This window comes from Pyrus communis, chromosome 8 (assembly GCF_963583255.1).
Source record: "Pyrus communis chromosome 8, drPyrComm1.1, whole genome shotgun sequence".
NCBI classification, from domain to species: domain Eukaryota; kingdom Viridiplantae; phylum Streptophyta; class Magnoliopsida; order Rosales; family Rosaceae; genus Pyrus; species Pyrus communis.
This window is the reverse complement of record NC_084810.1, coordinates 2,097,079-2,123,834: the sequence shown is the minus strand read 5'-3', so window position 1 is coordinate 2,123,834 and position 26,756 is coordinate 2,097,079. Positions and strand designations below refer to the sequence as shown.

Below are 26,756 nucleotides of genomic sequence, written 5' to 3'. Positions count from 1 at the left end.
AACTTTTCGTAAAAGCACTTTTGTAGGTCTGTCAAATTGCTTCATTTACACGCAGCACACAGACCGCCACCGTGCCCCCTATGCCAAGGAAGGACGGCTCTATCTGGAGTCAAAACATCAATGCATCTAACCTTCCACACGGCAAGGTATATTGCTATTAGGTACCATTTTTTCTAATTAATATATTGGAAGAAAAGTCCTACAAATTACTCATTCTGCAGAATGTACGGAATATGCCCTCCACAAAAGATCACATAAAATTCGGAAATATTTTGGAAAGGACAGAAAAAGATGATAAATCTCAATTCAAAACAATGGACATGCCAACTAAAATATATGAAGATATATCATATTTTGTTTATTAAAAATATAACTACAATGTAACACAAATTCTTCAATATAAAAATACATAATGATAAAAAAAACTAAACTGTAAGTCATATACGATGTATTACCCGTTTAGTGTTTTTGAATTTTATGGCTATATTAAAATATGTGACCGATTTATTAGTGTATATTCGTCTTCTTTTTTAAAATGATATTTAACTTTAAAGTGATATATTTGACCCTAGTACTCTTATTTGTACATAGATATTAGCCTTTTTTTAGATATATAAAATGAACTGAAGTAGTTCTCACATTTAGTGAAATCATCATAGAGTTGAGTGGACCGACATGAAGTTCGGAGAAAACAAAAATACAAGAAACCTCATACTTTTGGACAAAGCTTGGCCCGAATAACGTAGTTATATGTCATTACCTAAATTTTTCTCATTTCGATGAGATTTTGCAAGAGTGTGTCATACACATGTCAGCCTAAGATGAACCAAAAATAACAAAAATGCCATGGCAAAGCGCGAAGGAAATCAGGAGGAGAGGAGAAGCAAAGAGGAACTAGGAATTTAAGAATATCCACAAATGTTTATTTTATTAAGTTATTAGGGTTAAGTGAAAGAGGAAAATCCCAAGAAGTTCCCCAATTTTCCAATCCGTCGCTGTAACGATCGAATTATCTCGCGTTACCTTACAAGCAAACAGCACGCACAAATAACATTGGACTTTGTAAGTCGGCGTTTTCCCTGAGCTCTTAAAAGTCATCCTCTCAGCCTAGAAAACCAAACGCTACCCTCTTTCTCTCTCTCTCTCTCTCTCTCTCTCACTAGGAATTTGAGCAGCAAAGCACAAATCTTTGTGTTCTTCACCCGGTCCCCGTATTACAGGTACATCCACTCTCTCTCTCTCTCTCTCTATCTTTCTCCCTCTCTCTCATGGGCAAGGAAAAACAAATTTTGATATGTGATTAGAGTTGTTTCAGTTGTAATTCGAAATTTTTACCATAATTTTTGGTGAATTGTGATAGATGTTTAGTTGGAGTTGAAATTATTGATTGCCCAGTTTTTGTTATGTGGAATTGGAGGTGGGTTTCGTGTTAAAGGTCAAGAATTTTAGTGTAATAGTAGGGATTGAGTTTCAAAGTCGTGTGCTTTGTGTATCAATTGGTGAACGAATTTGATTGGTTCTGTTTTTTGGGTTGAAAGTTGAAACAAAAGTTTCATGCTTTTGTTGCATAGGTATTAGCATGTGAGTTCATACCAATTTTGTTGCATGAGGCCTGGATCATGCTTAAATGGTGGAGTCTGTTGGATTTTTTTAATTACCTATTGCCTCATTTCTTGTTTGAGCATTTTAGTTTCTCATTTGGAATTGATAACAAAGGTCTCTTACAAAGTTAATGGGTTTTGAACCGATGCCTTTTCGTTTAGTGTGTCAATCCACCTTAATCCAAATAGTTATGCCATAGCTGACAGTGGTGTATGCTTGAATGCTCAAGAATTTTCGGACCGACAACTAGTTTAGTTGAAAGCTAATGTGTTAGAATGTGAGTAGTCTTGTACTGTGAGATATCTTTTATTACTTGTTAGATTTCTTGTTTTGAACATCGTTTATACAAGCTGTTATATCTCAAAGTTCAAATTTTTTAACTTTCTCTTTGTTTTTGTAGGAATTTCTGCATAGAGAAGAGAATTGTTTTGCTTACGTCGCGCTAAAACTGGTAAGTAACAGAGAGCAGTCATACTCTCATGTAGCTATTTTTTGCTATATCACAATATCAGCACGGTAACAAATCTCAGTGGCTAAGATTTCTGATGTTGGCATTCGTTTTCTTATCATGATTTGTGCAGAATTTGTTTTACCTTATATTATTTTGTTTTTCCATATCTACAACATTTAATTTACATGATAGCGTGCGTTTGAATGAAGTACATTATGTTTCGACATTTGGAAACTTAACAAACGTTTTATGGTCTTCATGCTGTCATTTATGCACTGCAGGATACAAATGTAAAGGTCCTTGAGGATGTTTTAGCAGTATCATGAGGATGATAGATGCTTTTAGTAAATGATGACATTTTTTTTTCTTTTATTTTGGGGCTCGATGATAACGTTGGTGATTGAAAATCAAACCCATTTCACTTTTGAGATTATGTTACACTGTTATTGTCTTTCGTAGCTGTACATGCACATAAGGGCGTTGAAATTTGCAACACAATTGACAAGGTGATATTCATTTTGAGGTTTTGTTAGAAGTTTTTGTTGCAATTTGTGGCATTTATTTGCGGATTACTTATGAAGTTTGATAGAAAATACAGTGACCTTTATCGTGCACCTTCTTTGATCTTAATACACTGTCATTGAAACTTTGATTTTGAAAATTCGAAATCAATATTCTCTTCTCGGCATAACCTCATATTTTGATGTTTCAGGTTGTTTTGCGGTGCTGCCCTATCGTGGCAACAGTCAGCAGTGAAGGATCAACTGAAACAGATGAACTGTGATTATTATGTCTGAACAACTGATAGAAGGTCTCCCTGACGCTGTTGCCCTTAGGTGCCTTGCATGGGTTCCCTTCTATCTCCATCCCAAGTTGGAGCTTGTTTCTCGTTCCTGGCAAGCTGCCATTCATAGCACTGAACTTTTTAGAGTTCGACAGGAAGTTGGCTCATGTGAGGATCTATTATGTGTGTCTGCTAATGAACCAGATAATCTATGGCAACTATATGACCCTCGTCGAGACCTTTGGATTACGCTTCCTGTTCTCCCCTCTAAAATAAAAAACCTTTCCAACTTCGGCACTGTCTTTACTGCTGGAAAGCTGTTTGTTCTTGGTGGTGGCAGTGATGCTGTTGACCCACAGACTGGTGACCATGGTACCTTTTCAACCAGTGAGGTTTGGTCATACGATCCTGTAGCTAGGCAATGGGCCCCACGTGCATCTATGCTTGTTCCTCGTGCAATGTTTGCATGCTGTGTTTTAGGTGGAAAGATTGTTGTTGCAGGGGGCTTAACCAGCTGCCGGAAATCAATCTCTCTAGCAGAAATGTATGACCCTAACAAAGATTTGTGGGCTCCAATTCCTGATCTGCATTTATCTCATAATTCAGTCTGCTCGGGGATAGTGATTGGAGAAAAGATGTATGTCTTGCACAGGGGTTTATCAACGGTGCAAGTCTTCGACAATGTTGGGCTTCATTGGACGGTAGAGGATTATGGTTGGCCACAGGGTCCAATGACAGTCATTATGGATGCACTCTATGTGATGAGCCATGGAGTAATCTCCAGGCAAGACAGAGAATCATCAAAGGTATTGGTTTCGGCTTCTGAGTTCGGTGGCAGAGTTGGGTTTGCAATGGCTGGACTAGGAGATGAAATTTATGTGATTGGTGGGGTGATTCTCTCTGAACATGGGACCTCGGAAATCAAGCAAATATCAGACGTTGATGTTCTCACGATCGGAGGTGAAAGGCCAACTTGGCGCCAGGCTGCTCCGATGACACGGTGCAAAGGAAGCGTTTATGGTTGTGCGCAGTTGAGAATTTAGGTTTCATTTGTTCTGGTCGCCGTTTGTTGTTGTGTTTTCGTTCCTGCTAGAAGGAATTGGTGTAATGCCAGCTGCCTTTTTGTTGTTTCATTCCTGCTAGAAGGAATTGGCCTTATGCCTGCTGCCCTTATGTTATCGTCGGTCGGCCTTGTGTCACGTTACGATCATCGGCTTGTGCTCCCCTCGGAACTCTTATATCCGAAGTTAGGCCGAAGCGCCGGCAGAAGAGGCAACAGTTCAGTGGTTCAAGAATTATATGAACGAACGATCTCATGGACCAAGCACTTGTTTTCTTCTTCCTTTAGAATCTTCTTGTATGTCTCTGCTTCTTATATAAATTTCTTTCATTCATGTTTATTTGATGGGGAAACCTATGTTGTTCAACAAGTCATTTATAGAATGTGATCTATATATTCGAAAAAAAAATCAAATCAATCCAATTTCCCAGTTTGTTTGATTATATAATTATGATACGCTGATCCAATGTGATGCCAATCGAATCAAGGATGTTAAGTTGTACTACAAAAACGAGAAAAATAGGGGTAGAGATACTTTAACCGCTTCATTAGTAGACCACCTCTTACATAAGCACGAAGGGATTGTAATTATAGGCTTGTCTGACTCCACATTGATCTCGCTTCATGTCAGGAGAGACTTTTCAGTGTATTGGGAACACAGCTTGGTATACCAAGTGTAATAATACAATTAGTTGAAAACTTGAAAAAAAAAAAGTTTTTAACCAATTGTATTTGATACTAAGTGTACTAAGGGCCGTGTTTCTGGCATACTAAAAATTTCTTCCACACCAGAGCAGTTGTCCAACTAAAGTTTCTTTTGTTGCTTTTATTATTAAAAATGTGAACATAATCAATCAAAACTTCATTTGCTTCTCTAAAACCGCTTATTAGAAATACTTTTGGTTATTAGAAAACACTTTTAACCTTTCAGAAATTATCTAATTGTGACCGTTTATTGGAATTACTTTTGGTTATTAGAAAACACTTTCAACCTTTTAGAAATAATGTAATTGTAACAAATTCATAGTTTCAATCACTACTTCAAACCCTTTATTTTAATGGGCCATTGGGCCCAAATACAGTTAGATGGGCTTTCTACAAACCCAAAAGATAAACCCCAATTTTGGTGTCAAAACTCAAAACCCTGAAGAGGACGAGCGCCAACCAGAGCCGTCTCTGAGCAACAATGGAGGACACGCCGATGGAAAACGGTGAGACCAACAAGGATTCTGAGGTGGCCCCAGCCTTAATTGCCGTCCACCCCACCCAGAGCTCCGTCGCAGTCGCAGTCGGGTCGGACCTCCGTGTCTTCGACCTCCTGTAAGCTATTTCCCCTTGTCTCTGTGCATTGTTCCGTTGGATTCTAAAAATTGGCCCCATTGAAATGCAATACGATTCAACTGTGAGCCCCTGAAGATTGAAACGGCGTTGGTCTCTTTGTATTTTCAATTGTACATGTAGAACAGAGTGTCAGTTTTGGTCAAGTTTTGAACTTTATGCTCTGTTTGGATTTGAGTAATTTGTCAGGAAAATTGGATGTTGTAAATTCAGTTTCCCGTTGTAATTTAATACTTAATTAGCTGTTTTTATGTGATTTTATGAGGAAATTAATCAATTTTAGCAAAATAACTGCTTGATGTTTGTGTGACAGTGGGGGTTGTGCGGTTTCTTTGGTAGATGATTCTGGTAGTTCCCTTCATAAGGATTCGATAAGAGCCATTCGCTACGGAGCAGACGGGAAGCTATTTGTGTCGGCTGGTGATGATAAAACCGTCAAGATATGGTCGACTGAATCTTGGCGCTGCATTACCACTGTGTAAGTTATTGAAACTCCCGTGATATTGGTACTCTTATGAGTCATTTTGAGGATCATATCATCGAAATCATTCGATATTATTTCCACTTATCTTCGATATAGGTGCTCGGAGAAAAGAGTGAGTGCAGTTGCCATAAGCAGTGACGGTTCCTATGTTTGTTTTGCTGACAAGTTTGGGGTTGTTTGGGTTGTGGATGTGGATGTGTCTGATGGAAATCAAGCTTCCGTTAATAAGAAGGCAGCACCACTGCTTTCTCACTATTGTAGCATCATAACAAGCCTGGTGATTTATTTTCTGCTGCTCGGGATTTATTTGTTTCTTACTCTCGCGTAAATACTAATGGTTCTTCTTATATTGTAGGTGGACATTGTTTCTATGACCACCAGATATTCATGAGATGAGTAGTAATTAACATTGTAATTTTGACAGGAATTTTCACCAGATGGACGGTTTTTTGTTAGTGCTGACCGGGATTTCAAAATTCGAGTAATCCAGCATTACAACCCTTTCAGTAATCTGATAGCTACATTTGCAAATAGTTTACATGATTTTTCTTCTGGCAGGTTACAGTGTTTCCCAAGAAGCCTTTAGATGGAGCTCACGAGATACAAAGTTTCTCCCTTGGTCATACAGAGTGGGTGGCTATTTATTCTGTTATAAGACAGCAGACAAACTATATAGATAATGAAGAAGCTTTATGCAAACAATTGTACTTGCTATGTTCTTAGTCAGGGATTTCCTTTTAACCTCAACGCGATATGCACAAAACCTGCGGTGAACTCAAATTTAAATAGACAGGCCTTGGTGTTTCTTATTAAGTTAGCAATTCGACATAAAACATGTTTTGGAAATCTTCTTGCAACTAAATGTTCACTTATCTTCACTTTTGTGCATCTATTGGCAGGTTTGTTTCATGCCTTGCCTTTGTTTGCACTCAGGAATGCCTCCAGGGGTTTCTTGTCTCTGGAAGTGGTGATTCGACAGTAAGTAATCATAGTAACACTTGGTCTTTGAATTTCTTCTGCATGCATCTTGTGTACAGTAGAGTAATTGATCCACGTTGAGTTTTCAGGTTCGTCTATGGGATATTTCTTCGGGATCTCTCCTAAACACTCGTGATATTAGGGAAAAGGTACTTCAATAGTTCTAAGTTTCCGGGATTCCCATTTTCCTCTTTGTTCTAAAATTTTCCTATTTCTCTAGCTGATACTTACCAGCAGTACGATAGTTCTGTAATTTTCTGTTGGCATGCTATTTACCTGATTTCATTCTGAAGGCAGGACTTTCAGAATCCAAAGGAATAGAAGAGTGCTATGGGGCCGTTACCAATTTGTGCACCATCCCAGATAGCACCCTTGTTGCAGTGGCTGTTCAAAGGCAAGTTCCTATCTGTTGGATTTTGTCTCTTTTTTCGTTGTGCGGTTGTCTGTTTATTTCATTGTCTTGATCCTCATTTGGTATTCCATTGTAGTTTGCAAGGAATAATATTGTTGAGCTGTGATCTTTCTGCCCAAACCCTCCATGTGGCCAAGGTAAGGACCTCGATTAGTCAAGTAATTTGAACTGTAAGAATGCATCCGTATAAAACTACACGTTGACCTCTTATCAAGCAGCTGTAGTTGAATTCATTCACAAAAATTTGTCTTCTTTAGACGCTTTTCGTCTTGCCTAACATTACCATTGATTTTGATCATTTGTCCTTCCTGTTAACCCCTTTATCCTAAGTCTTAATTACCTAATTAATTAGCATGAAATATAGCTCCTTGGAGCTAAATTGCTGAACATCTATATCAAGACACGCACATAAAGTAGACATTTGTATTTGGTGTGATTCGAACAGGTGGTTTCTATCGAGGGAGATGCCTTTATTCCTACAAGTTTGGGAACTAGCTCATCGTCAGGATTATTGTGGATGGTAACCGGTGCCTCTAACTTGCATGATTCTCAATACCCTTGTGTGGCCCGTGTCAAGGTTATCTCCGGCTTCAAGGAAAGCACTCCTGATTCAGTTGAGCACGGATCAATTGTTTTGAAAGACAATGAGATCCCCGGAGGTGAGAAATTGCTCGAGAAGTTGCAGGGAAGAGTGTTCTTTGACGAAAACTTTTTCTTGACAGCTGCTGAGGCTTTGAAAACATCCATGAGCAATTTGTTAATAAAAAAGCAGTACTCAACGGAGAAACGAGAGTTTAGAAAGAGAACCAGAAATGATAAGAAACTCAAGCAGTGATGGGATTCCTAAAACGTCAAAAGCTCCTCCGGAAACCGGTTTTGAGAAGCCCTAATGTGAACTACTCGTATTACTCTTTAGCTTGTAACCCTAGTGATTGTTTTTCCGTATCTTTGTAAGAAAATGATTGTTTTGTTTTGAGATATTAGAAAATCTGTACCTTTGCAAGTTGCAATCAACTTGAGTAGACAATAATTTTGAGTAGGTTTGTATTCAAGTGATTGCTTTTGCACCTTCAGGAATTGTTACTTGGTCGTGTTTTAAAGAGAATTTTCGGTAGGCTGCATTTACTCCATTTGAAACCAATGTGGATCGTAGAAACCGAACACGGGGGTTTTGTGAAAGTAAACTCACACATGATGTGATTGGGGACCCCAAAGTTTTCTTGAACAGTTCCTATGCCTTAAATTTTGTCTGCAGTACAGTAGATCCGGTGGTACAGCCTACTACCTGCAAAATACTAGAATATGGACCAACGTCAGGAAATGAACGAATTATTATCTTCATGTGTGACCTGCACGTTTCTTTACGGAAACATCATGATTTTGCACCACTACGGGGTGTCCCTTTCAAGTCTGTGTTCCACAAGGCATCTCTTGTATTTGATTCATGACGCTGGTGAATCACATGATAATGGTCAGGGAATGCTAAAATGTCTCTATGAGCCTTATCCGCCTCCAGAAAGATGGGCTAGCTTTGCGAAGGCATAAGCTGATTCTCTTTTGCAAAAAATAAAAATTTATTTTGAAGGTGATTACGATGCAAAAGAAATTAACTTTTCCGTTACGAAGTGGTGTCATAACCCTTGTATATGTCTCTATTTTGTGCGTGACATGCAAGTTTCTCTTTATAACTAGCAATTAGGTTAGTGATTATCTCTTCGGATTAGGAAATAGTCTCTTATCCTTAGACGGTTTAGTTAAGTGGTGGTGCATTTCGACACCTAATTAGGTCTTCACAATCATAATACAGAGACAAATCCGTACGGGAAATGTCTGCTTGTATCCACCGGGTGTTATGAACATTTTGTAATTATCATCTTAATAAACCCCACAAGCATATCCTTACGCAGAAAGTTGATTATCTTAATTAATCAAGGGTGATTATCCTAATGCATAACGCCATTAAAAGACAAATTTATCTTCATGTGTGACCTGCACGTTTCTTTACATAAACATCATGATTTTGCACCACTACCGGCGCCGGGGGGGGGGGGGGGGGGGGGGGTGGTTGTCCCTTTCAAGTCTGTGTTCCACAAGACATCTCTTGTATTTGATTCATGACGCTGGTAAATCACATGATAATGGTCAGGGAATGCTAAAATGCCTCTGTGAGCCTTATCCGCCTCCAGAAAGATGGGCTAGCTTTGCGAAGGCATAAGCTGATTCTCTTTTGCAAAAAATAAAAATTTATTTTGAAGGTGATTACAATGCAAAAGAAATTAACTTTTCCGTTACGAAATGGTGTCATAGCCCTTGTATATGCCTCTATTTTATGTGTGACATGCAAGTTTCTCTTTATAACTAGCAATTAGGTTAGTGATTATCTCTTCGGATTAGGAAATAGTCTCTTATCCTTAGACGGTTTAGTTAAGTGGTGGTGCATTTCGACACCTAATTAGGTCTTCACAATCATAATACAGAGACAAATCCGTACGGGAAATGTCTGCTTGTATCCACCGGGTGTTATGAACATTTTGTAATTATCATCTTAATAAACCCCACAAGCATATCCTTACGCAGAAAGTTGATTATCTTAATTAATCAAGGGTGATTATCCTAATGCATAACGCCATTAAAAGACAAATGTCACATCCCAATCTACATAGTAAGATATTGTCCGCTTTGGCCACGCCCTCACGGATTTGTTTTTGGATTTCCACCCAAAACGCATCTTACTATAAGGAGTTGGGCATGTACATATAAAGCACATCATTTCTTCTCTCCCGAACGATGTGGAATCTTACAACAAATTTGTACCCCGTTTTTCCACTTCATTGCCCTCCGTCATTTCTCACCTTCCACATGGTAACGACAAATCATCACCTAAAAACAAATGGAAGACACCAGAAGGGATCACATAATCATGTCTTAGTAAATTAATTATCTACTTAATCCAACAACTTTTTTTTTCTTTTTGCGTAACTATATTGTCCTCCTTTTAAGTTTATCAAGGTTTTAATTTTCTAGCACTGCACCGTCAGATTTTAAAATCACTCACTTCATGTCATTTGATTGTTTGATTGTCTGGTCATCGATAAATTGATACAATTCATAAATTAAAGTAATTTACATAAACGGGTTGTACATCTGTCACGTTAACAATCTCACATATGATCATACAATCAAATTATAAAAGGCAGAAATTGAAATAATTTTATAAATGCAACGATGCAATATACGAAATCTGAAACTCCATAAATTAGCTAAAGAGGTGTATTCAATTGAGATTTTGAAGGATTTTAATTCTTTTAATGAATTTAGGACTATTCAATTAGGATTTTAAAATAGTTTATTAAAATCTTTAGAAATTTGGGTGTATTCAATTAAGAATTTAAAGAAATTTATAAGATTCCAAGTGTATTCAATTATAATTTGATTTTAGAGAATTTGAAAAAGTTGAGGAATTAGAGGGAATTAGAGAGATTTCGTAGTGTAATTTAAGCATCCACAAATCTCACATCTCCTCATGAGATTTCGAGAGAATGAAATCAAAATTTTACATGAAATCGCTACAAATCAGTTAAACTCTTTAAAAATCCATGAATTTATTAATTAATTGAAATCCCTCATATTCTGAATTGAATAAGCGTGTAAAATATAATATAATATAATTGAAATCCCTCATATTCTGAATTGAAATCCCTCATATCCTTGGTGCCGACAATACAATCCTATCTTACTCAGGAAAAGAATATCATTGCCTTGAGGAATTGAGCAAAGTCAATAGATCAATTATGTATTGCATTTTTCTTTCTTTCTTTCTCTCTCTGGAACTGAGGGTTACCAAAAAAAATAAGCACCCGACTTCTCTGTCCTCCCAATTCCTATAAATTCTTATTTCCTCCTATTTTGTGCGATCACGGTTAAGTCACGTCAACATTTTATATTGATTTTTTTATAGAGATAATAAGACAAAAGGCAATAGTAATATTTAATGTTGACATGACTTAACTGTGACCGTATAAATAGGAGAGGATGAGAATGTATGAGAATTGAAAGGGCTGAGAAGCCATGTCCAAAAGATAATTGACTGACAACGTCATCTTGTTTGAAGACATGTTAGTGGGGCTTGGCAATGGTGAAAGTGACTTAAACTTGTTTGATAGCAATCGTTGTGGGATCATCTCTTCTCTCTCAAGTTTTACCCCCATCGATCAAGACATCTCAATCGGTTCGTTATCCATCACTACATTTTGGACGACGCCTCGCGTGTGCTACATTTACGTATTGCTACCTACTCCTTCCATATCATTGAACGATGGGAGTTATGCTTGGGGGAAAAAATCTATGTCAACATCTCTCATCAATTACAATCGTGTTTGAAACAATCACTATAAGCGAAAAGCAAGATTTATAGGCAAGGGCGGATGTTTGGTACGGGTTTTTTCTGTGCTTATCAAGTGTTTGATGTAATGTATACTAGTCATATTTTGATAGGTTTCATAGGCATTACTCGACAAGTTCTCTCTATATTATTCAATAGATTGCTTCAGTATATATCAATATCAGTTGACATATATGCAACATGATTTGATTGACAACAATGAGCCCACCAAGTGTTCGCCAAAATGCCTCTGTTAATAAACTGGATTAAAAAATTTGTGCACTTCGTGTTCTATTTCTATCTAAAAACTTGTATTTAACCTTGAGACACTCCAAGATTCAAATCCTAAATCCACCATTGTTTATAAGTATATATAGTTAATGACACTAGAAAAACCTTTCGTGTTTGAAGTAATCGTAGACTAAAGAGTGCTAATTCCTAACTGTTGATCTGATGTGAGACCAAAGCATTATCAACCTTATGTTTCATAAAGATGACATCTGCTTTAGAATTTTAGTAAGAAATGTGTTAACGATAAGATCTACTTTGATGCTAAGTTTTATGTCACATTTTGTAGACTAACTTATATGATGAGTCGATTATGAGACCAAAGCATTGCCAACCTTATGTTCCGTAAAGATCACATCTACTTCAAATTGTGGTAAGAGATGTGTTACACGATAAAATCTACTTTGATATTAAGTTTTACATCACGTTTTGTCAACTGACTCATACGATGGGTACTACAAACAAAAAAGATAAATAATTTCAATGATACAGTAGATTATCTCGTTTACATTTTATTCAAAAGCTATGCAATCAACAGGCAATAGGGTGACCAAGATTAACACCCGTTACTAAATATTACCTCGAGGATAAAGATGTGATGTAGTAAATAGTAAGATAGGGTAACTTTTTTGGGCATAAAGAGCATTTTCTTTGCTTTCTTATTTGTTGTGTCAACTCGGAAAAGATGTAAGCTGTTAAGAAAAGCAAAATATTAAAATCCACTCATACAAAGAATGATGATTTTGTTTCCCATTTCTTTCTTGGATATTTCATCGCTGTGGAGCCCACTTTTTTACTAAAGCCTAAAAGTTAGGCCTGAATGTTGGACCCGGCTCCAAAGTGGGGCCCACGATTTACCTGAGTGTTTTTTTTTTTTTTTTTTTTTAGTGAAATGTAGATCTTACGTCGTCTCGTATTATAATCTAACGATATTCTTAGATAATCATATACGACAATATGATCACATCCGACAAGTTTGTCTATTGCATTTATACCACTAATAAGGATGACAACGGTAACGATGCAATAGTACGGTCTAACGATATTCTTACATAATCTTCTACGACTATATGATCACATCCAACAAGTTTGCCCATTACATTTCTACCACTGATGAGAATGCAGTAGAGATGCAAATATGCGATGAGATGATTACCTCCGACCACTTTGATGCCATGATATGATAACTTCCGACAAGTTCACCTCTTCATCGCCGATGAGGATAACGGCAAGCTGAAGATTGATGAGAACGTTAGTTGGAGAGCAAGTACATAGTACAATCATTTTCACTTGTAAGCAGTAAATTTTAAATTTAACTACTATTAAAAATTATGAAATCGATACATAATTATGATTGACCTGTAGTGTGACATAGTTATTCTTGTACCGAGAACAATTGAAATTAAAAAAAAGAAAAAAATAAAGCACGACCCCACATCTTATCTTCAGTCGAAGGCCCACACAGGTTTAACGTTTACCTAACCAACGGCAAAGGAGTTAGTAGCGGTTGTACGTCGTCTCTGGTAGAACGTGCAACAGTGAAAGAAAGAATCCAAAAATTTCTTGCTACCCGTTACTCTCAGTGGGCCCCACCCACTAACTATAGCCACGTCCGTTTTTTATTTTGTTAGGCCCCACTATTCACTTATTCGAGGGCTAACAAACAAGCAAACCCCACAAGGCCTAATCACATAATTGGGCCAAACCCAAACCCCCACCCCCCCCTTTCAAATTGACGGATCGTTTTCTCTTACAAGTGATTGGCTGTGCAGATATTATGCTACACGTACGATATGTGGATTATAATTAAAGATTTTGACCATATGACTATTTCATTACATTGTTGATAACGACCTTCAAACGATTTGTCGTCGTTGAAAATATTATTTATATATGAGAAATTTTATTTAAACGCATCTAATCACTTTCTACACCCAACTTAAATTTTAAATGTTAATTTTCTATTTTACCCTATTGCATAATTACTATTAAGTACAAAATCGAATTAATAATAAAAATTAAATTTATCAATAGATCCACATACTATAATTAAGCCCTAGCATCACCCTTTGTTTATCCTATGTTCATTCCGACTAAAACCCTAATAGCTCTGATAGAGAAAAATAAGTTTTTCTATTGATGGATGGTGATTTTGAAGTTTTTAATCCTCCAACTAATGTATGACTCGATTTATGGATATTTTATTTATTTGCTTCTTCTTTGGATTAAATTTCATACTTTTATATTATATTATATTTATTTTTCTCTGTCGTCTGTATGTGCCCCAAAACACCAATGCAAAGACTTTTGATTAGTCCTTTATATATTTAGCGACTATTTCTAAATAATTATTTTGTAACAAAAAAATTTAGTTTATTTGAGAGAACTGATATGTTTACGTGGTTGTGAGCTTTGAAAAAAAAAAAGGTAAAATTATTTTGTGTTTATTTACGATATTGCCTATAACTTTTATTTTGATTATTTCTCTTTAGTTTTGTTGATAGGGTTGATTTAATTTGTTTATCTCTTTTAAAGAAGGTTTTGTTAATAGATAATTTAAGTAATAATAAAAAAATTAGTTTTCCGCAATCTAAACCTTCGTCTAATTAGTATTATCATTTAGTTGTGTTTATTTTCAATTGTAAATAAGAGTTCTTATAAATGACGAGCAGTAATTACAATACTTGATTATTATAGTTATTATATTATATCGCTTAGCCGAAATTTCCTTTTAGAGAATAACAACGTTGTTTCTTTATCTCCCACGTTAAAGAAAAAGTGCGTTAACTAAATGAGGCTAAGTAATTTATGGCCCGTCATAACTATTCAGTTTTCAACTTTGGATTTGTATTTTTTATTTGTTTAAGATTTGAGAAACTCAGAAAAGTACATAGAAAAAAAAAAGGATAGGTGAAGAAGCTAATAGGAGAAACAAAAAGAAACAAAGATGAATCAATGAAAATAAAATTTTATTTAAAATTTTCATTTTGATTTTAATTTTAATTTTGTTTTCTTCCTTATATGATTCTTCTATAGCTCCCTCATAATTCTTCATTTAAGCTTCTTCATCCATCATTTCTCTCTGTATTTCTCATCTATCGTCACGTAAAAACTAAAAACAAGATGATTATAAAACATACGCTTCTAACTTTTATTTTTTTTTAAATATTGTATTAAGAAATAGAGTGTGAAATGTAGTAAAAACAAAGTCAAGAACGTTCCAAAACTTTCATCTATAGCCTAACTAGTCATGTGGGATAGATGTACCATGTTAATTCTGGACTGACCTTTAATGTTGCGAAGACAGAAGCTCAGGCCACATGGTATGTTAGAAGTAAAAATGAGTATGTGAATATCATTATCCTTATCGAATAAAGCATACAACTGATTACATTTAAGTAGTACTGGATTTTGCATTGGTGAGGTAAAACAAGGCATTTTAGACTAAACTCAAAAGTCAAAATCCGCTAAAAATTGGATTAGTATTTCTAATCACCACATGCCATATGAGGGGTTATGAGCTATTGTTTGCAAAAAGCGAGTGCCTCGTGTTTGCAATGAGCACGCATTTAACAAACGTGTGCTACACAAATAATGTAGCAATGTGGTAAAGCTCGTTTCATCGAATGTTTAAAACAACTTCTGCTGGAAGTGTTTTAACTTTTGTTTCATGAAATGTTGGTACTCTTCCAAATTTTAACCTAATCTAGGTTAATCAAGGGGCTGAGTCGCGGAAGAGATTTTATCATACGACATATACGTCTTGTCACGAAAACCTACTAATTATCAGTGGCGGGTTCGGACCTTTTTTTTTTTTTTTCTTTGATTGGGCAAAGTATAAAGGCTTGGTGGTTCTTGTCTAGGTTATATTATTGGTAGGTAAGTCCTAGCGATCGTGCTGCTTGAGAGATCAAGAAAAAAAGTTAAAACAAAGAGATTTGAGTGAAGTGGGTGAACTTGGGCGAATCAAAATGGAAAGTAAAAGACAACAATAATTGATAGTTGGAGTAGAAAAGTGTGTTTAGATGCGATTTTGTCTTACCCAGCTATTCGATAGTAAGTCAGTCAATAACTTTTCATAAGTCAAGATTGGCGACCCTCGCTTATGATTGACACCGCCCTACCAACTACAGTTCTTTCAAGGCTTTTTAATCGTTCATAATATTTTCATAATTCATCACTTTGATCTTTTAGATTTGAAATTAGTAGAAGTGATCCCTGAGTTTGTCCACCATCAATCATTTTGATCTTTCTGTGAAAAATCTTCATTAAATAAAAATAAAATGACGAAAATATCTTAATTTTTTGTCAAATCATGTTGGTCCATTATTTATTGAATTGAGTGTATTTTTATTATTTGGTCCTTATTTAGCATAATTTTTCAAGGAATAACCAAAATGATTGATAGCGGACAAACTCAAGGACTACTTTTATTAATTTTAAATCTCAGTAACCAAAGTGATCAGTTATGCAAATTTCAAGGATCATTTTGGTTAAAAAAACCTTCTTTTAATAAAGTAACTAGAGAAATGCTAAAAGAAACTTTTTCAAAATTGAAACTCTTCGTATACTATTTGTCATCTCATGTCTTTGACATAATATCTTATAATAAAACATAAATTAACGTTAAATATGTGGTAGCAAAGAATCCATGAAAAGTCTTCATTATCATGTCTTAAATAATTATATACTCATGATTAATTGTGTTTTATCACGTAACGAGAAAGTGAAGCGACATCAATAATTTGTGCACTGTAATATCAAAATGGAAACTATATAATAACTTTGCATGCTGGATATATATATATATATATATATATATATATATATAATCAAAGAGAAACGTAGGGATGAGCTCAACACTTCCTATGAGTGCGTGCGTTTATTTGTGCATTCATAACTGCAGAGTCCGCAGAGAGAGTTTCACACAAAGTCCAAGCGAGTCACGACAAAATACTCTCACAAAGAAAAGATTTTTCAATATGATTGACACAAGAGGTGATACACCACGTGTTACTATACAAATGATAAGATATATGTGTTAAAAATTTAACAACTTAAAAAATAAAATTTCTCGTTATTAACATAAAAATACATTGTTTCATCTGCATTCCCGTCATAACAAAAAATTTCTCCTCACAAAACCTCTTTATAGAAAGACAAAATGTAATCTGTTTGAGAAAATAGAGGCCTATTGTATTATTTTATTAGAGAAAGAAAGCTATTCAATCATGTGAGAAAACTACAAAAGTAAAATATTAGAAAAAATAAAAATTCGAATTTCTGGGTTTTGTGGCGGTGTGGTCAAAACCACCATTTCACTGGCAGGAGGCTGTGTGGTCAATACTCAATACTTCTTATGAGGACCGTATACGAGCGGTGGAACACTAATATTAAAATAGGCTTATTTTCTAGTTACGTTGTCTTGAACTTGATTTGATTTCGCTTGTATTTTTTTAGCTCAAAAACATTTACTTTACTCACTAACACTCGAAATTTATTCTATTTTAATATGTGAACTGTCTCTTCTATCTAAAACTCACAAGTCGCATCTAGAATGTATGTGGAATCCACTACTCAATAAGACTATGCTTCATGTGCCAATGAATTTAATTATAGATCTCCACTATAAGTATGCATTAACAATCAATAATCGGAAAAATTAAGTTTAAAATAAATTAAAGAGATGAAAAAAATAAAAAAGAAATGGATTAGCTGGTACACCAAAATCAAACCCACATAATGGAGTTAACATGATTAAGGCAATTTGGAGCAAATTTTGCTTTTAATGGAGTAAAATGACGATTTTTGAGTTTCAGAGGCAAAATGGATGAAAATCGAGTTCCAATGGCAAAATGGAGTTAATTTTGAGTTTCAGGGAGTAAAGTAGTAACTTTTGAGTTACACACGCGCGGAGGAGAGATGGTGGAGGATAAAGTAAGATTAAAATTGAGTTTCAGGCACTGTAGCTAAAAATAAGCCATTGAAATGTAGGAAGTGTCTAAGAGTCTGAATTTCACATCGATAAATTAAGAAATTTTGCATGTACTTATAAGTTAAGTTACTCCTTTTATTGTCAATTACTCTTTAGACTAGATTGAAGATTAGACTGAAACTATAACCTAATTGTCAGTTTTATTCATGAACTACCTTTTCAGCCAATTTACTATGTTGAACTAAGATGTAATCTGCCAATTCAAGATTTTTCGTCAATTTTATAAATTACATCTAATTTATCGTAGAACCTCAACTTTTTTTCTCATCTATTTATCTATGAGAGTTGTTTTATAAATGACGTGGTTAGAATGTCCAGCTAAAAAATTTATCTTGTTTCTCACTCTTTAAAAGGAGAAAAGGCACCCCAAAACCCCACTCTTTTCACTTCCCCTTTAAAACAGAGGGCCTATTCTTTTCTCCATCTTTCGCTTTCTCTGTTGGCCAAGTTGCAAATTCCTGCCCAGAGGAAGTGAACTTGATCGATGGGATGCAAAACCCACTAGCAAAAAGTGAAATATTTTAAGAGGGGGAGAGAGAGAGAGAGGTTCATATATGAAATGGTGGGCTATTTCATTTCATAGGAAGAACCAAAAGCATTTATGCCAAAGTGGGGATATAGAACTCCTTTTGCTGCCAATGCCGGAGCTGCTCTCTTCTTATATTTCCCTGCCCTGATCACATGGCATGCATGCTGTTTGTTATGATGGGAATTTGAGCCCCAATTTGTTCCAATCCCCAAAAAATATAACCACAACTGAAAGAAAAAAAAAATAATACCACTTTTATGTTGTTTTTTTTAAGCTTTCATCTATGGAGGCCACTGAGATTTAGCGACAACCCCCTTCCATTTTTTTTTATCTTAGATTCTTCCCTTTGTTTCCTTTTTCTTCATTGAATAGGAAGAAAACCATTTAATTTACTCTACTTTTCAAGCTCATAGGAATTTTCGAGACAGACGTCTGTTTCATAGCCGAAATTACTGACCTGGTGAAAGTAAGTACTAAAGTTCTCATATATTCTTTCTTTATTGTTGCTAATCTCTCGCATGGCAATGTTGGATTAATTTTGCTCTACTTTTGATACTCAAAAGGTGGTTTTTGAGTGAAGCTTGTTTCATAGCCGGACTATTAGGGTAAGTTTCCGAATACCGCTTCTCGAATACTGTTACTGTCTCTCATGCAAATATCTGATTAATTTTTTAGCTAATTTGCAGTGATTAATTTAGATCATTTGCTATAGAGCAAAGTAATGCTGAGGAACAGATCCAGAGCAGTGACCAGCAAGCAACCTCTAATGGCGGATTCTCAACCATCCCCAACTCATAAAAACTACTCAAAAAGCCCATCCTTCTTCGACTCTCCAAGATTCAGAGGCTTCGCGATAAAGGGCAGTTTCGAAACCGATTCAAATTTGATCAGCCCAACTTCAATTCTTGACACCACCAAGCCATTCCCCTTCGGAAGAAACCCGTTTTCGGGTGACCAAATCCAACCCAAAACCCCAAAAACTCAACCCGGGAACAAACCCTTTTGGGAGAAATCTGAGGCCAAAGGGATTGGCCTTGCTCTGGTTCAAACACTCAAAGATGAAAACTTGGAAGACAAAAATTCAAAAACCAGTAACCGTAAGGTCCTGTTTGGCACTAAGCTCAGAGTTCAAATCCCCAAGACTTTGAATTCCCAGTTTTCAGAAACTGGGTCTGTTAACTCTGGCATCCAAACAGAGAACCCAAATTCGGGTTCGAATTCGGGTGGTTGTGTGAGCGAGAGAAGTGAAATGGAGCTTTCTGAGGATTATACTTGTGTGATTTCTCGTGGGCCGAAGCCGAGAACGACTCACATATTTGATAACTGCATTGTGGAAAGTTACCATACTATGTCGGATCAGTCGAGCTCCGGTTCTGAGAATTTTCTTAGCTTTTGTTACACATGCAGGAAGAATCTTGAACAGAAGATTGACATCTACATTTACAGGTTCGTTTCAATGGCCCCTTCTTCAAATGATTATTCCGAAACTGTTTTTGTAGGAAGTACATCTGTTGCTTTTGTCGTAGGTGCTCTTTTCTAGAAGAACAGGATTAGTATTCTTTCCTAGAACACACTTCTAAGACCTACAAAGTTTATAAGTTTTTATATCTAGCGTAATCAAAAGTGCTTTTTATCGTCACAAAACAATTCTAGCTCTTCTTCAAATATTTACTCTGAAATTGTTTTTGTAGGAAGTACTGTTCGTAAGGGCTTTTGTTGTAGGTGCTTTTTACTTGAAGAACAGGAGTAGTCTTCTTTCCTAGAACACACTTCTCCGACCTACATAGTTTATAAGTTTTTCTGTCTAGCGTAATCATAAGTATTTCTGATCGTCAAAAAACACTTTAAGCTTTTCTAGAAGCCGTCTGAAACACGTTCTTATTCAATTATTGGAAGTTTCAAGTTTGAAGACGAAGATATTGGATTGCATGCTTCTCTTAATAATCACTAAACAATATACATACCGTTTATTATTTGCTTATTATTGGTTTAGTATTTCTAGTTCTACTTTTGATCAAACATTTGTAGCAGTTATATGTATCCTACGCTTAAATCATTTTTTCAACATTTGTTTCTAATTAAATAACGGTTTATTGTCTGTTTAATGTCTCGTGTAGAGGTGAGAAGGCGTTTTGCAGTCAAGAATGCCGGTACCAAGAAATGCTCTTGGATGAAGTTGGGAACACAGAACTTGATGATACATTTAGGAGTTGTTCTTGAATGATTGATTTTAAAGACCAAAAAAGTTAGGTCTTCCTATTTAATTTTTGTATTTGCCTTGTTTATTTTTTCATACCCTCTCCACTGCAGATAAAGATAAGAGAGGATGAGGTATTCTAAGTTTGTAGAGTTCTGAGTTTTTTAAATTAATGACTTAATGTCCTATGATTATGATAAGTTGTTATATGTTCTACGTTTTAACTTGTTCACCTAACATTCTACGATGAACATATAATATCGTCTTTTTAACGTCATTGTTACATGTAAATTCTTCTCCTTCCCTACTTTCATAAGTTGAAAAGACTCGAACCTGCCCAACTTTTGTTTTTCTAATCAATCGTTGATAATTTTAACTGCACAAGAGGTTTTCTTTGGGTTGTGGGGAGGTCATAATTTTTTTATTTTCGGTAACATAAGAGAGTAAATCACCTCAAAGCAAACTTAATAAATGATGAAATAGTTCCAATCCTAAAAATTCTTCTACCAGATATGAACCAACTCGCAATCCGCTATGCGTACTATAAAACTGGTATTAGTTGTAGTGTGAATTAAATTAACCACTCGTATTAACAACTGCAAAACTATAGACCAAAATAAAGTATTTTAATTTCATGCAAACAATTAATGATATAAACGAAAGAAAAATCAACCACAAAATTAGTATAGAAATTTTAAACTCTCGAGAATAATTAAAAAGAGGCGACAGTTTGATCGGATAAGGGAAAAAAAGGAAGAAAGAGTCCAAATAATGGATCCAAAGTTCCATACCTATTATTTATGCATTACTCGATGGCTCGGATAATTAAATATCGGTAGCAGTTAAGAACTGTGATGCAAATTGCAGAGGCTGTCCCAACACCTGCTTGCATCACCCAACATACAATGATAAGGAGAGATTTTTTAATGTGTCGGAAATACGACTTGATACAACAAATGTCATAATACAAATAGTTGGATACTTAAAAAAAAAAAAAATATGATTTGTATTCAGACACTTAATATACCGAATCATATTTCTGACACACTAGAAAATTTCTCCATGATGGGTATCTAATCTAAACCACATATTATTAAACGCACTTTGTCAATCAGATACGCAAAAAGGATGGTATTAACCCTATATTCACTATTTCAATAGCAAAATAAAAAACTAAAGAAAAGTTCAAAAAAAACTTTAGTTTTAATGAAAATAGACAAATAAAAGTATAGTGAATAGTAAAAGGGAAAGGTAAAAAAGTGGTTTTTAGTTAAAAGTGAACAGTACTCGAAGTGTTTTATTAAAATTCCAAAAAAAAAAATGGCAATCATGTTGAGCGCATTGGATGAGAGGTATATCTTCAGTTCACAACATAATCTCTCGCGTGAATAAGCAAAACTTGTGATGGATGTATATATCAGTACAACCAAAGATATATCTCTTTGTATATCAACAAACTTACTCATGGTAGATATATGGTGGATATAAATACAATGAAGTATATCTTAGGTTACACAATAAACTATGAAGTATCTCGCATACTAGTTATCTATTAATAAAACACACTTTGTAAATCAAATAAGTGAAAGAAACGGTATTAACCCTATATTCACTATTTAATACAAAAATAGAAAGGAAAAAAAGTCATATCGTCAGTCATGTTGAGTTCATTGAATGAGAGGTGGTTCACAACATAATCTCTCGCGTGAATAAGCAAAACTTTGTGATAGATGTATTTATCAGTACGCCTAAAGATATATCCCTTTGTATATCAACAAACTTACTCATAGTAAATATATGGAGGATATGAATACAATGAAGTTATCTTAGGTTACACCTCAAAATCTCTCATATAAATAAGTAAAACTAATGATAAATGTATAAAGAAAGAGATCACAATGTATCCGAGAAAATATCTTTTTATATATATCTCTTACATCACGTGATAAAAGTGTAAAATAGAGATGTAAACACTACAGAATATGTCATCAGTTGCACATCAGAATCTGTCGCCTGATGAGGCCAACTTACGAAGAAGCCAAAAGCACTTTGAAGATGTAATGAGGGAAGAGGGAAAAAGAAGACTAGTTTAAGATAAAGGCTGCCTACAGGGATCGGACAAAAGGGAATGTTGTCCGTCAAATGTTACTTTTGAAACAAGTATCAAAGTTGGCTTTGGCATTCACCCCTTTCTCCTGTTCACGTTCCACGCCTATACCACAGTGAAAAATTGGACCGCGGCAACAAAGCAGCAATGACCGAAAGGAAAAGAACACTCGGTCGCAATAATACAGCAGCAAATTGCATAATGCTTCCACGAAATGAACAAAATTCAACACAAGTGTGTACGATGATGGAAATGGTGTGGCTATCAATCCCCTATCGAAAAACACTTGCATAAAATGACACTCTAAGGTGGCGGCACATGAAGTTGAAACACATGACAGGCTTAGATACCGCCACCTTCGCATCCCTGTTTCATGTAACTCGCTCTTCAAATCATCAAATGCTTTGGTCACAAGACAAATCAACCATGGACAGACCACCACCAAGAGCTTGGTTCGTAGGAGTGCTCAAACGAAAATCAGTTAAGAAATTCTGGTTTAACTTGAGAACATCTACAAATGCGTACGAACCGGTTTGCACATTGGAGAATTAGAGTTACGGAAAAGAGAAACCTTCTCGACTTACTTCAAATTTACCAATCTTCCATGAGAATAATCCTCAAAGATGAAACGGAAGCACCCCAAGCTGGAAAATATTCCGAGTCGCCGCGGGTGCAGCGGGTCGGAACTAGCGTTTGAAATCTTTTCGATACCGTTGATATTTTCGACATCATGTTTTGTTAATATTTCCAATATATCGAAAAAATTCTTATATTAACATTTTTTTTTAAGTTTCATTTTAAATTTTCGTAATTTCCATCCAAACCAACTGATATCGATGTCTACATTTCAATGATACAAATTTGCAATATACACCGATTTCGCAACACAAACAGCACCCAACAATCTCTCCCAAGATGGAGGTATTTCGGGTTGCAAAATTCTGTGAACAGTGTCAAGTTTCAAATTCTCATTGCGACAGAATCACCAGCAACAACTCGTAGATTCAAATCCATTAAGCTATCGAGTATCAAAGCGCATGACCCACATCTAAGCCGATCGAAAGAACATTATGCGCCATACAGCAACATCAATGGAACAGACCATATAAATCGAACAGATAAATAATGTTAACATCCATAAAATTAACGTACGAATACGAAAGATGACGATAAACAAGCTAGCATTGAAGTTTAAATTAGACGACAGAAGAACAGACTCAACATTGAAACATAAATAGAAGATATAAAAGTTCACCACAAATATGTCCGACGCTACAATGCTCCACCGGATCGATGGGAAGACAAACAGCTTTTCCATACATCATGCATTCTTCAACACAAGTGATGATGTACTGGAGCCGCATTTGCCTTCAGCAAGGAACTATTACACGCGTAAAGGACTACATCATGAACTGCTAACGAACACACCTCCGGAATACTGTACCAACTAGCACCCTGTTTCACACACATTCAAAAGAAACTAGTTACAACTGAAATAAATTATAAAAGAGTTGGCGAACACAACACCGAAAGGGAACAGGAAAACAGATGTATTACCTTGTCAATGGTGAGGCGAGATCAACAATCTCCAAGGATGAAAACGATGTGAAGACCACAACCGGCACCATTCATTTCCAAGAACAATGAACTAATAGGTACTTCCAAACTCAGGACATCATACAGGACAGAACTACAGATTGACCAACCCTAAAGACGAAAAACCAATGAAGCAGAAGTACGAAAGAACAATCAATGCCCCTTCCCTCTTTTCTTTCTCAAAAAACAGAAAAGAGAGTGAAAGGTGAGAACACCCTTTGATAAGAGTGTAGTTAAAGGGGTTAGATTGTTGTCAGAAGTAAAGAACGTTTCGTTGAGTATGAAGGCAAACGAGGCTAAAACAGGGAAGGCAAGAGTGTTCAATGAAAGAAGATTACCTAAGCAGCTATTGGGGCAACGCTGAACTAAGGAACAAAGAGACTAGCCAATGTTAGAATATTTAGAAGGACACTAACTCTGAACCGTAAGGAAACAAAAGACATAATGCAGAAGAAAAATGAAACCTATAGAAACCTACAAAGTTCTGTATGGATAGATCACTAGACATTCTACAGCATGTACAGTAACCGAATGAAGACACCTAAACCTAACTCTAAAAGGGTTAAGAATTAGCAAATTTGTGAGGGGATTACATTGGAACATTCAAGTCCAATGTAGTTTCCCTCGGATTTCATATGTATGACGGGTTGCTCAATCCCTCCCGTTCTGGAGTGCTGGCAACCATCCGCTTCAAAAGTACAATCCCTGTACCACTAGTTCCCCTCCGCTTCCTTCAAATTTCAGGTAAGTTCCATGTCGAAAATCCCATATCACACATACCATGCCAATTTTTCCCAATAAGCCATCATCTCCCCCATTCAATGGTGCAGACAACCATCCACTTCGAAAGAACAAGCCTTCAAAAGTACAAGCCTATCACAATTTCCTTCTGCTTCCTTAAAATTTCGGGTCAGGTCCATCCATGTCGAAAATCCCATACAACACATACCATGCCACTTTTTCCAGAAAAACCATTCATCCCCCTAATGCCAACTCCACATCCAACATCCGGAGGTCGTTAACCCACCATAACCATGACTTGAACTTGTAGCACCACTACAGAAAACTAAACACACTCATCACAACCCGACTACCAAGTCTACCAACCCAATTTATTCATTCTATATACAATCTAAACCTATTTACAGGAGCCTAGTGCTCCCATCCGCCCTTCATTCATCGTCAACATCGAGATTCAGAATGCGACGCAGAGTCTTGGTCGCGGAGTCAGCATTGTGAAAGAGATCTCTAGCAGAAGACCCACCATGCTCCCTAGTTGGGGATGCAGGTGTAGACTTGGCAATTGGGTGGTGCATTTCGATATCAGCGGGCGACTTGGGCAATTCGAGCGACACGGTTCTCTTGGGTCGGATTGAAAACTTGGGGATTGGCAACGAACTCGGTGGGGGAGAGTTCGAGTAAGCCGGACCGGCCCAGAGCTCAGAAAATGAAAAACTTCCATTGAAGTGCTTGCCTTTCTTCGAGTTGTTGACATTGATAGCAATTGGGGTGCTTCTAATCAATGTTCTGCTATCAGACTGTGAAACTGGACTAGATGTATGTATCTTGTTTGGACTAGGTGTAGTTAAAAACCTAGGAGGAGAACCAGAGCATGCTCCCTGTTTGGATACAGGAGTAGAGCAAGCCTTGGATGGGGTTGGGAGTATACCTGACCCGGATTGGAAAGTCCGGCAATTGATCCCTCGGAAGTCCTTGGACGGCGACGGGCCGACTCGGCCCGGCCCGTGTGGCTTCCCCTGGCCATAGTACTGGTTCTTATGCTGCGCCACAACCAGAAGAGTCTCCATTACAAAAGATTCAGTGAGTCAACGAGTACAACTCAGCCGAGTCAGTCCGATTCTCAGAGTAAACGATCTACTTCTACAACTCAGCCCCAAAATACTCAAAGATTGCAACTTTACGGTAAGAATCGCACGGAAAATCAGTCCAATCGAAGACCCAGATCCCGATCAGAAAAAGCACCTATTTCGCTGTAAATCGAAAAATCAAAACTGAAAATTAGATCCAAGAACGGCGTAAAAATGATTACCCCAAACACGAAATACACAAAACCCATGAAAATTAAACATTCAAATCGAAAACCCATGATTATTTTCTCGAGAAAGTGATGGAAAATTACCAAATCGAGCGAGAAAATTCTCACTTGGACCACACAGGCAGTAATCACCTCTCCATCTTTGCTCTGCTTCTGGTTCTCAAGCACTGATTTTTCGGGGATCGGAGTGAAACGAGGAATTGAACCCCGGAGAGGAGAGAGGGAGGGAGGGAGGGAGGGAGGGAGAGGTACAAGGAGGAGAGACGAAGAAAGCACAAATCTGAAATGGCTGTCTACAGTTGTAGTATATAACAAACGTACAGCACTACTGTGGTGTACTCCCTTCTTGCGGTGCTCCCTCAGTACTGTATCATGTAAGCATAGTTAAACAAGTGGGTCTGGCTTTCGTTATATTTACATAAGTACCATTTCATCATGGATAGTCTGGGCCCTAGCCCCATACATGGCACAGCCCAGTTGACTATTTTACCCTTTGAA

At 36.4% G+C, this 26,756-nt stretch overlaps 4 protein-coding genes across 7 annotated transcripts; 3 read left to right on the top strand and 1 right to left on the bottom strand.

The window, feature by feature from the left end:
- The first annotated feature begins 956 nt into the window (after positions 1-956).
- On the top strand, positions 957-4,237 carry LOC137742731 (F-box/kelch-repeat protein SKIP30-like). The gene is made up of 3 exons (XM_068482672.1): positions 957-1,220; positions 2,003-2,053; positions 2,766-4,237. Exon 3 carries the CDS (start codon positions 2,843-2,845, stop codon positions 3,878-3,880), a length of 1,038 nt encoding a protein of 345 aa, XP_068338773.1. The 5' UTR covers positions 957-1,220; positions 2,003-2,053; positions 2,766-2,842; the 3' UTR covers positions 3,881-4,237.
- An 801-nt stretch (positions 4,238-5,038) lies between these two features.
- LOC137742404 (uncharacterized) lies at positions 5,039-8,182 on the top strand. The gene is made up of 10 exons (XM_068482262.1): positions 5,039-5,217; positions 5,549-5,713; positions 5,816-5,996; positions 6,144-6,200; positions 6,278-6,348; positions 6,619-6,697; positions 6,787-6,846; positions 6,991-7,091; positions 7,186-7,246; positions 7,555-8,182. The coding sequence occupies exons 1-10, from the start codon at positions 5,084-5,086 to the stop codon at positions 7,942-7,944; spliced, it is 1,299 nt and encodes a 432-aa protein (XP_068338363.1). The 5' UTR covers positions 5,039-5,083; the 3' UTR covers positions 7,945-8,182.
- Positions 8,183-18,151: 9,969 nt separating this feature from the next.
- LOC137742459 (protein MARD1-like) lies at positions 18,152-20,776 on the top strand. Of its 4 annotated transcripts, none has more exons than XM_068482332.1 (4): positions 18,152-18,768; positions 18,866-18,907; positions 19,015-19,748; positions 20,420-20,776. In XM_068482332.1, exons 3-4 carry the CDS (start codon positions 19,024-19,026, stop codon positions 20,520-20,522), a joined length of 828 nt encoding a protein of 275 aa, XP_068338433.1. In that variant the 5' UTR covers positions 18,152-18,768; positions 18,866-18,907; positions 19,015-19,023; the 3' UTR covers positions 20,523-20,776. The 4 variants fall into 4 exon arrangements, with proteins under 4 accessions (XP_068338433.1, XP_068338434.1, XP_068338431.1 ...); XM_068482333.1 differs by having other exon boundaries at positions 19,001-19,748; XM_068482330.1 differs by having other exon boundaries at positions 18,989-19,748.
- Positions 20,777-23,696: 2,920 nt separating this feature from the next.
- On the bottom strand, positions 23,697-26,491 carry LOC137741642 (uncharacterized). Its single transcript, XM_068481333.1, has 3 exons — positions 26,343-26,491; positions 24,164-26,193; positions 23,697-24,061 (listed from the first exon to the last, which is right to left on the bottom strand). The coding sequence occupies exon 2, from the start codon at positions 26,008-26,010 to the stop codon at positions 25,375-25,377; it is 636 nt and encodes a 211-aa protein (XP_068337434.1). The 5' UTR covers positions 26,011-26,193; positions 26,343-26,491; the 3' UTR covers positions 23,697-24,061; positions 24,164-25,374.
- Positions 26,492-26,756: the final 265 nt, after the last annotated feature.

Excerpts from the sequence above, each read along its gene's own strand:
- LOC137742731 (XM_068482672.1), top strand. The coding sequence starts at position 2,843 with ATGTCTGAACAACTGATAGAAGGTCTCCCTGACGCTGTTGCCCTTAGG.
- LOC137742404 (XM_068482262.1), top strand. The coding sequence starts at position 5,084 with ATGGAGGACACGCCGATGGAAAACGGTGAGACCAACAAGGATTCTGAG. Across the intron at positions 5,218-5,548 it reads CTCCGTGTCTTCGACCTCCT|TGGGGGTTGTGCGGTTTCTT; the intron begins GTAAGCTATTTC and ends TTTGTGTGACAG. Across the intron at positions 7,247-7,554 it reads AAACCCTCCATGTGGCCAAG|GTGGTTTCTATCGAGGGAGA; the intron begins GTAAGGACCTCG and ends TGATTCGAACAG.
- LOC137742459 (XM_068482332.1), top strand. The coding sequence starts at position 19,024 with ATGCTGAGGAACAGATCCAGAGCAGTGACCAGCAAGCAACCTCTAATG. Across the intron at positions 19,749-20,419 it reads ATTGACATCTACATTTACAG|AGGTGAGAAGGCGTTTTGCA; the intron begins GTTCGTTTCAAT and ends TGTCTCGTGTAG.
- LOC137741642 (XM_068481333.1), bottom strand. The coding sequence starts at position 26,010 with ATGGAGACTCTTCTGGTTGTGGCGCAGCATAAGAACCAGTACTATGGC.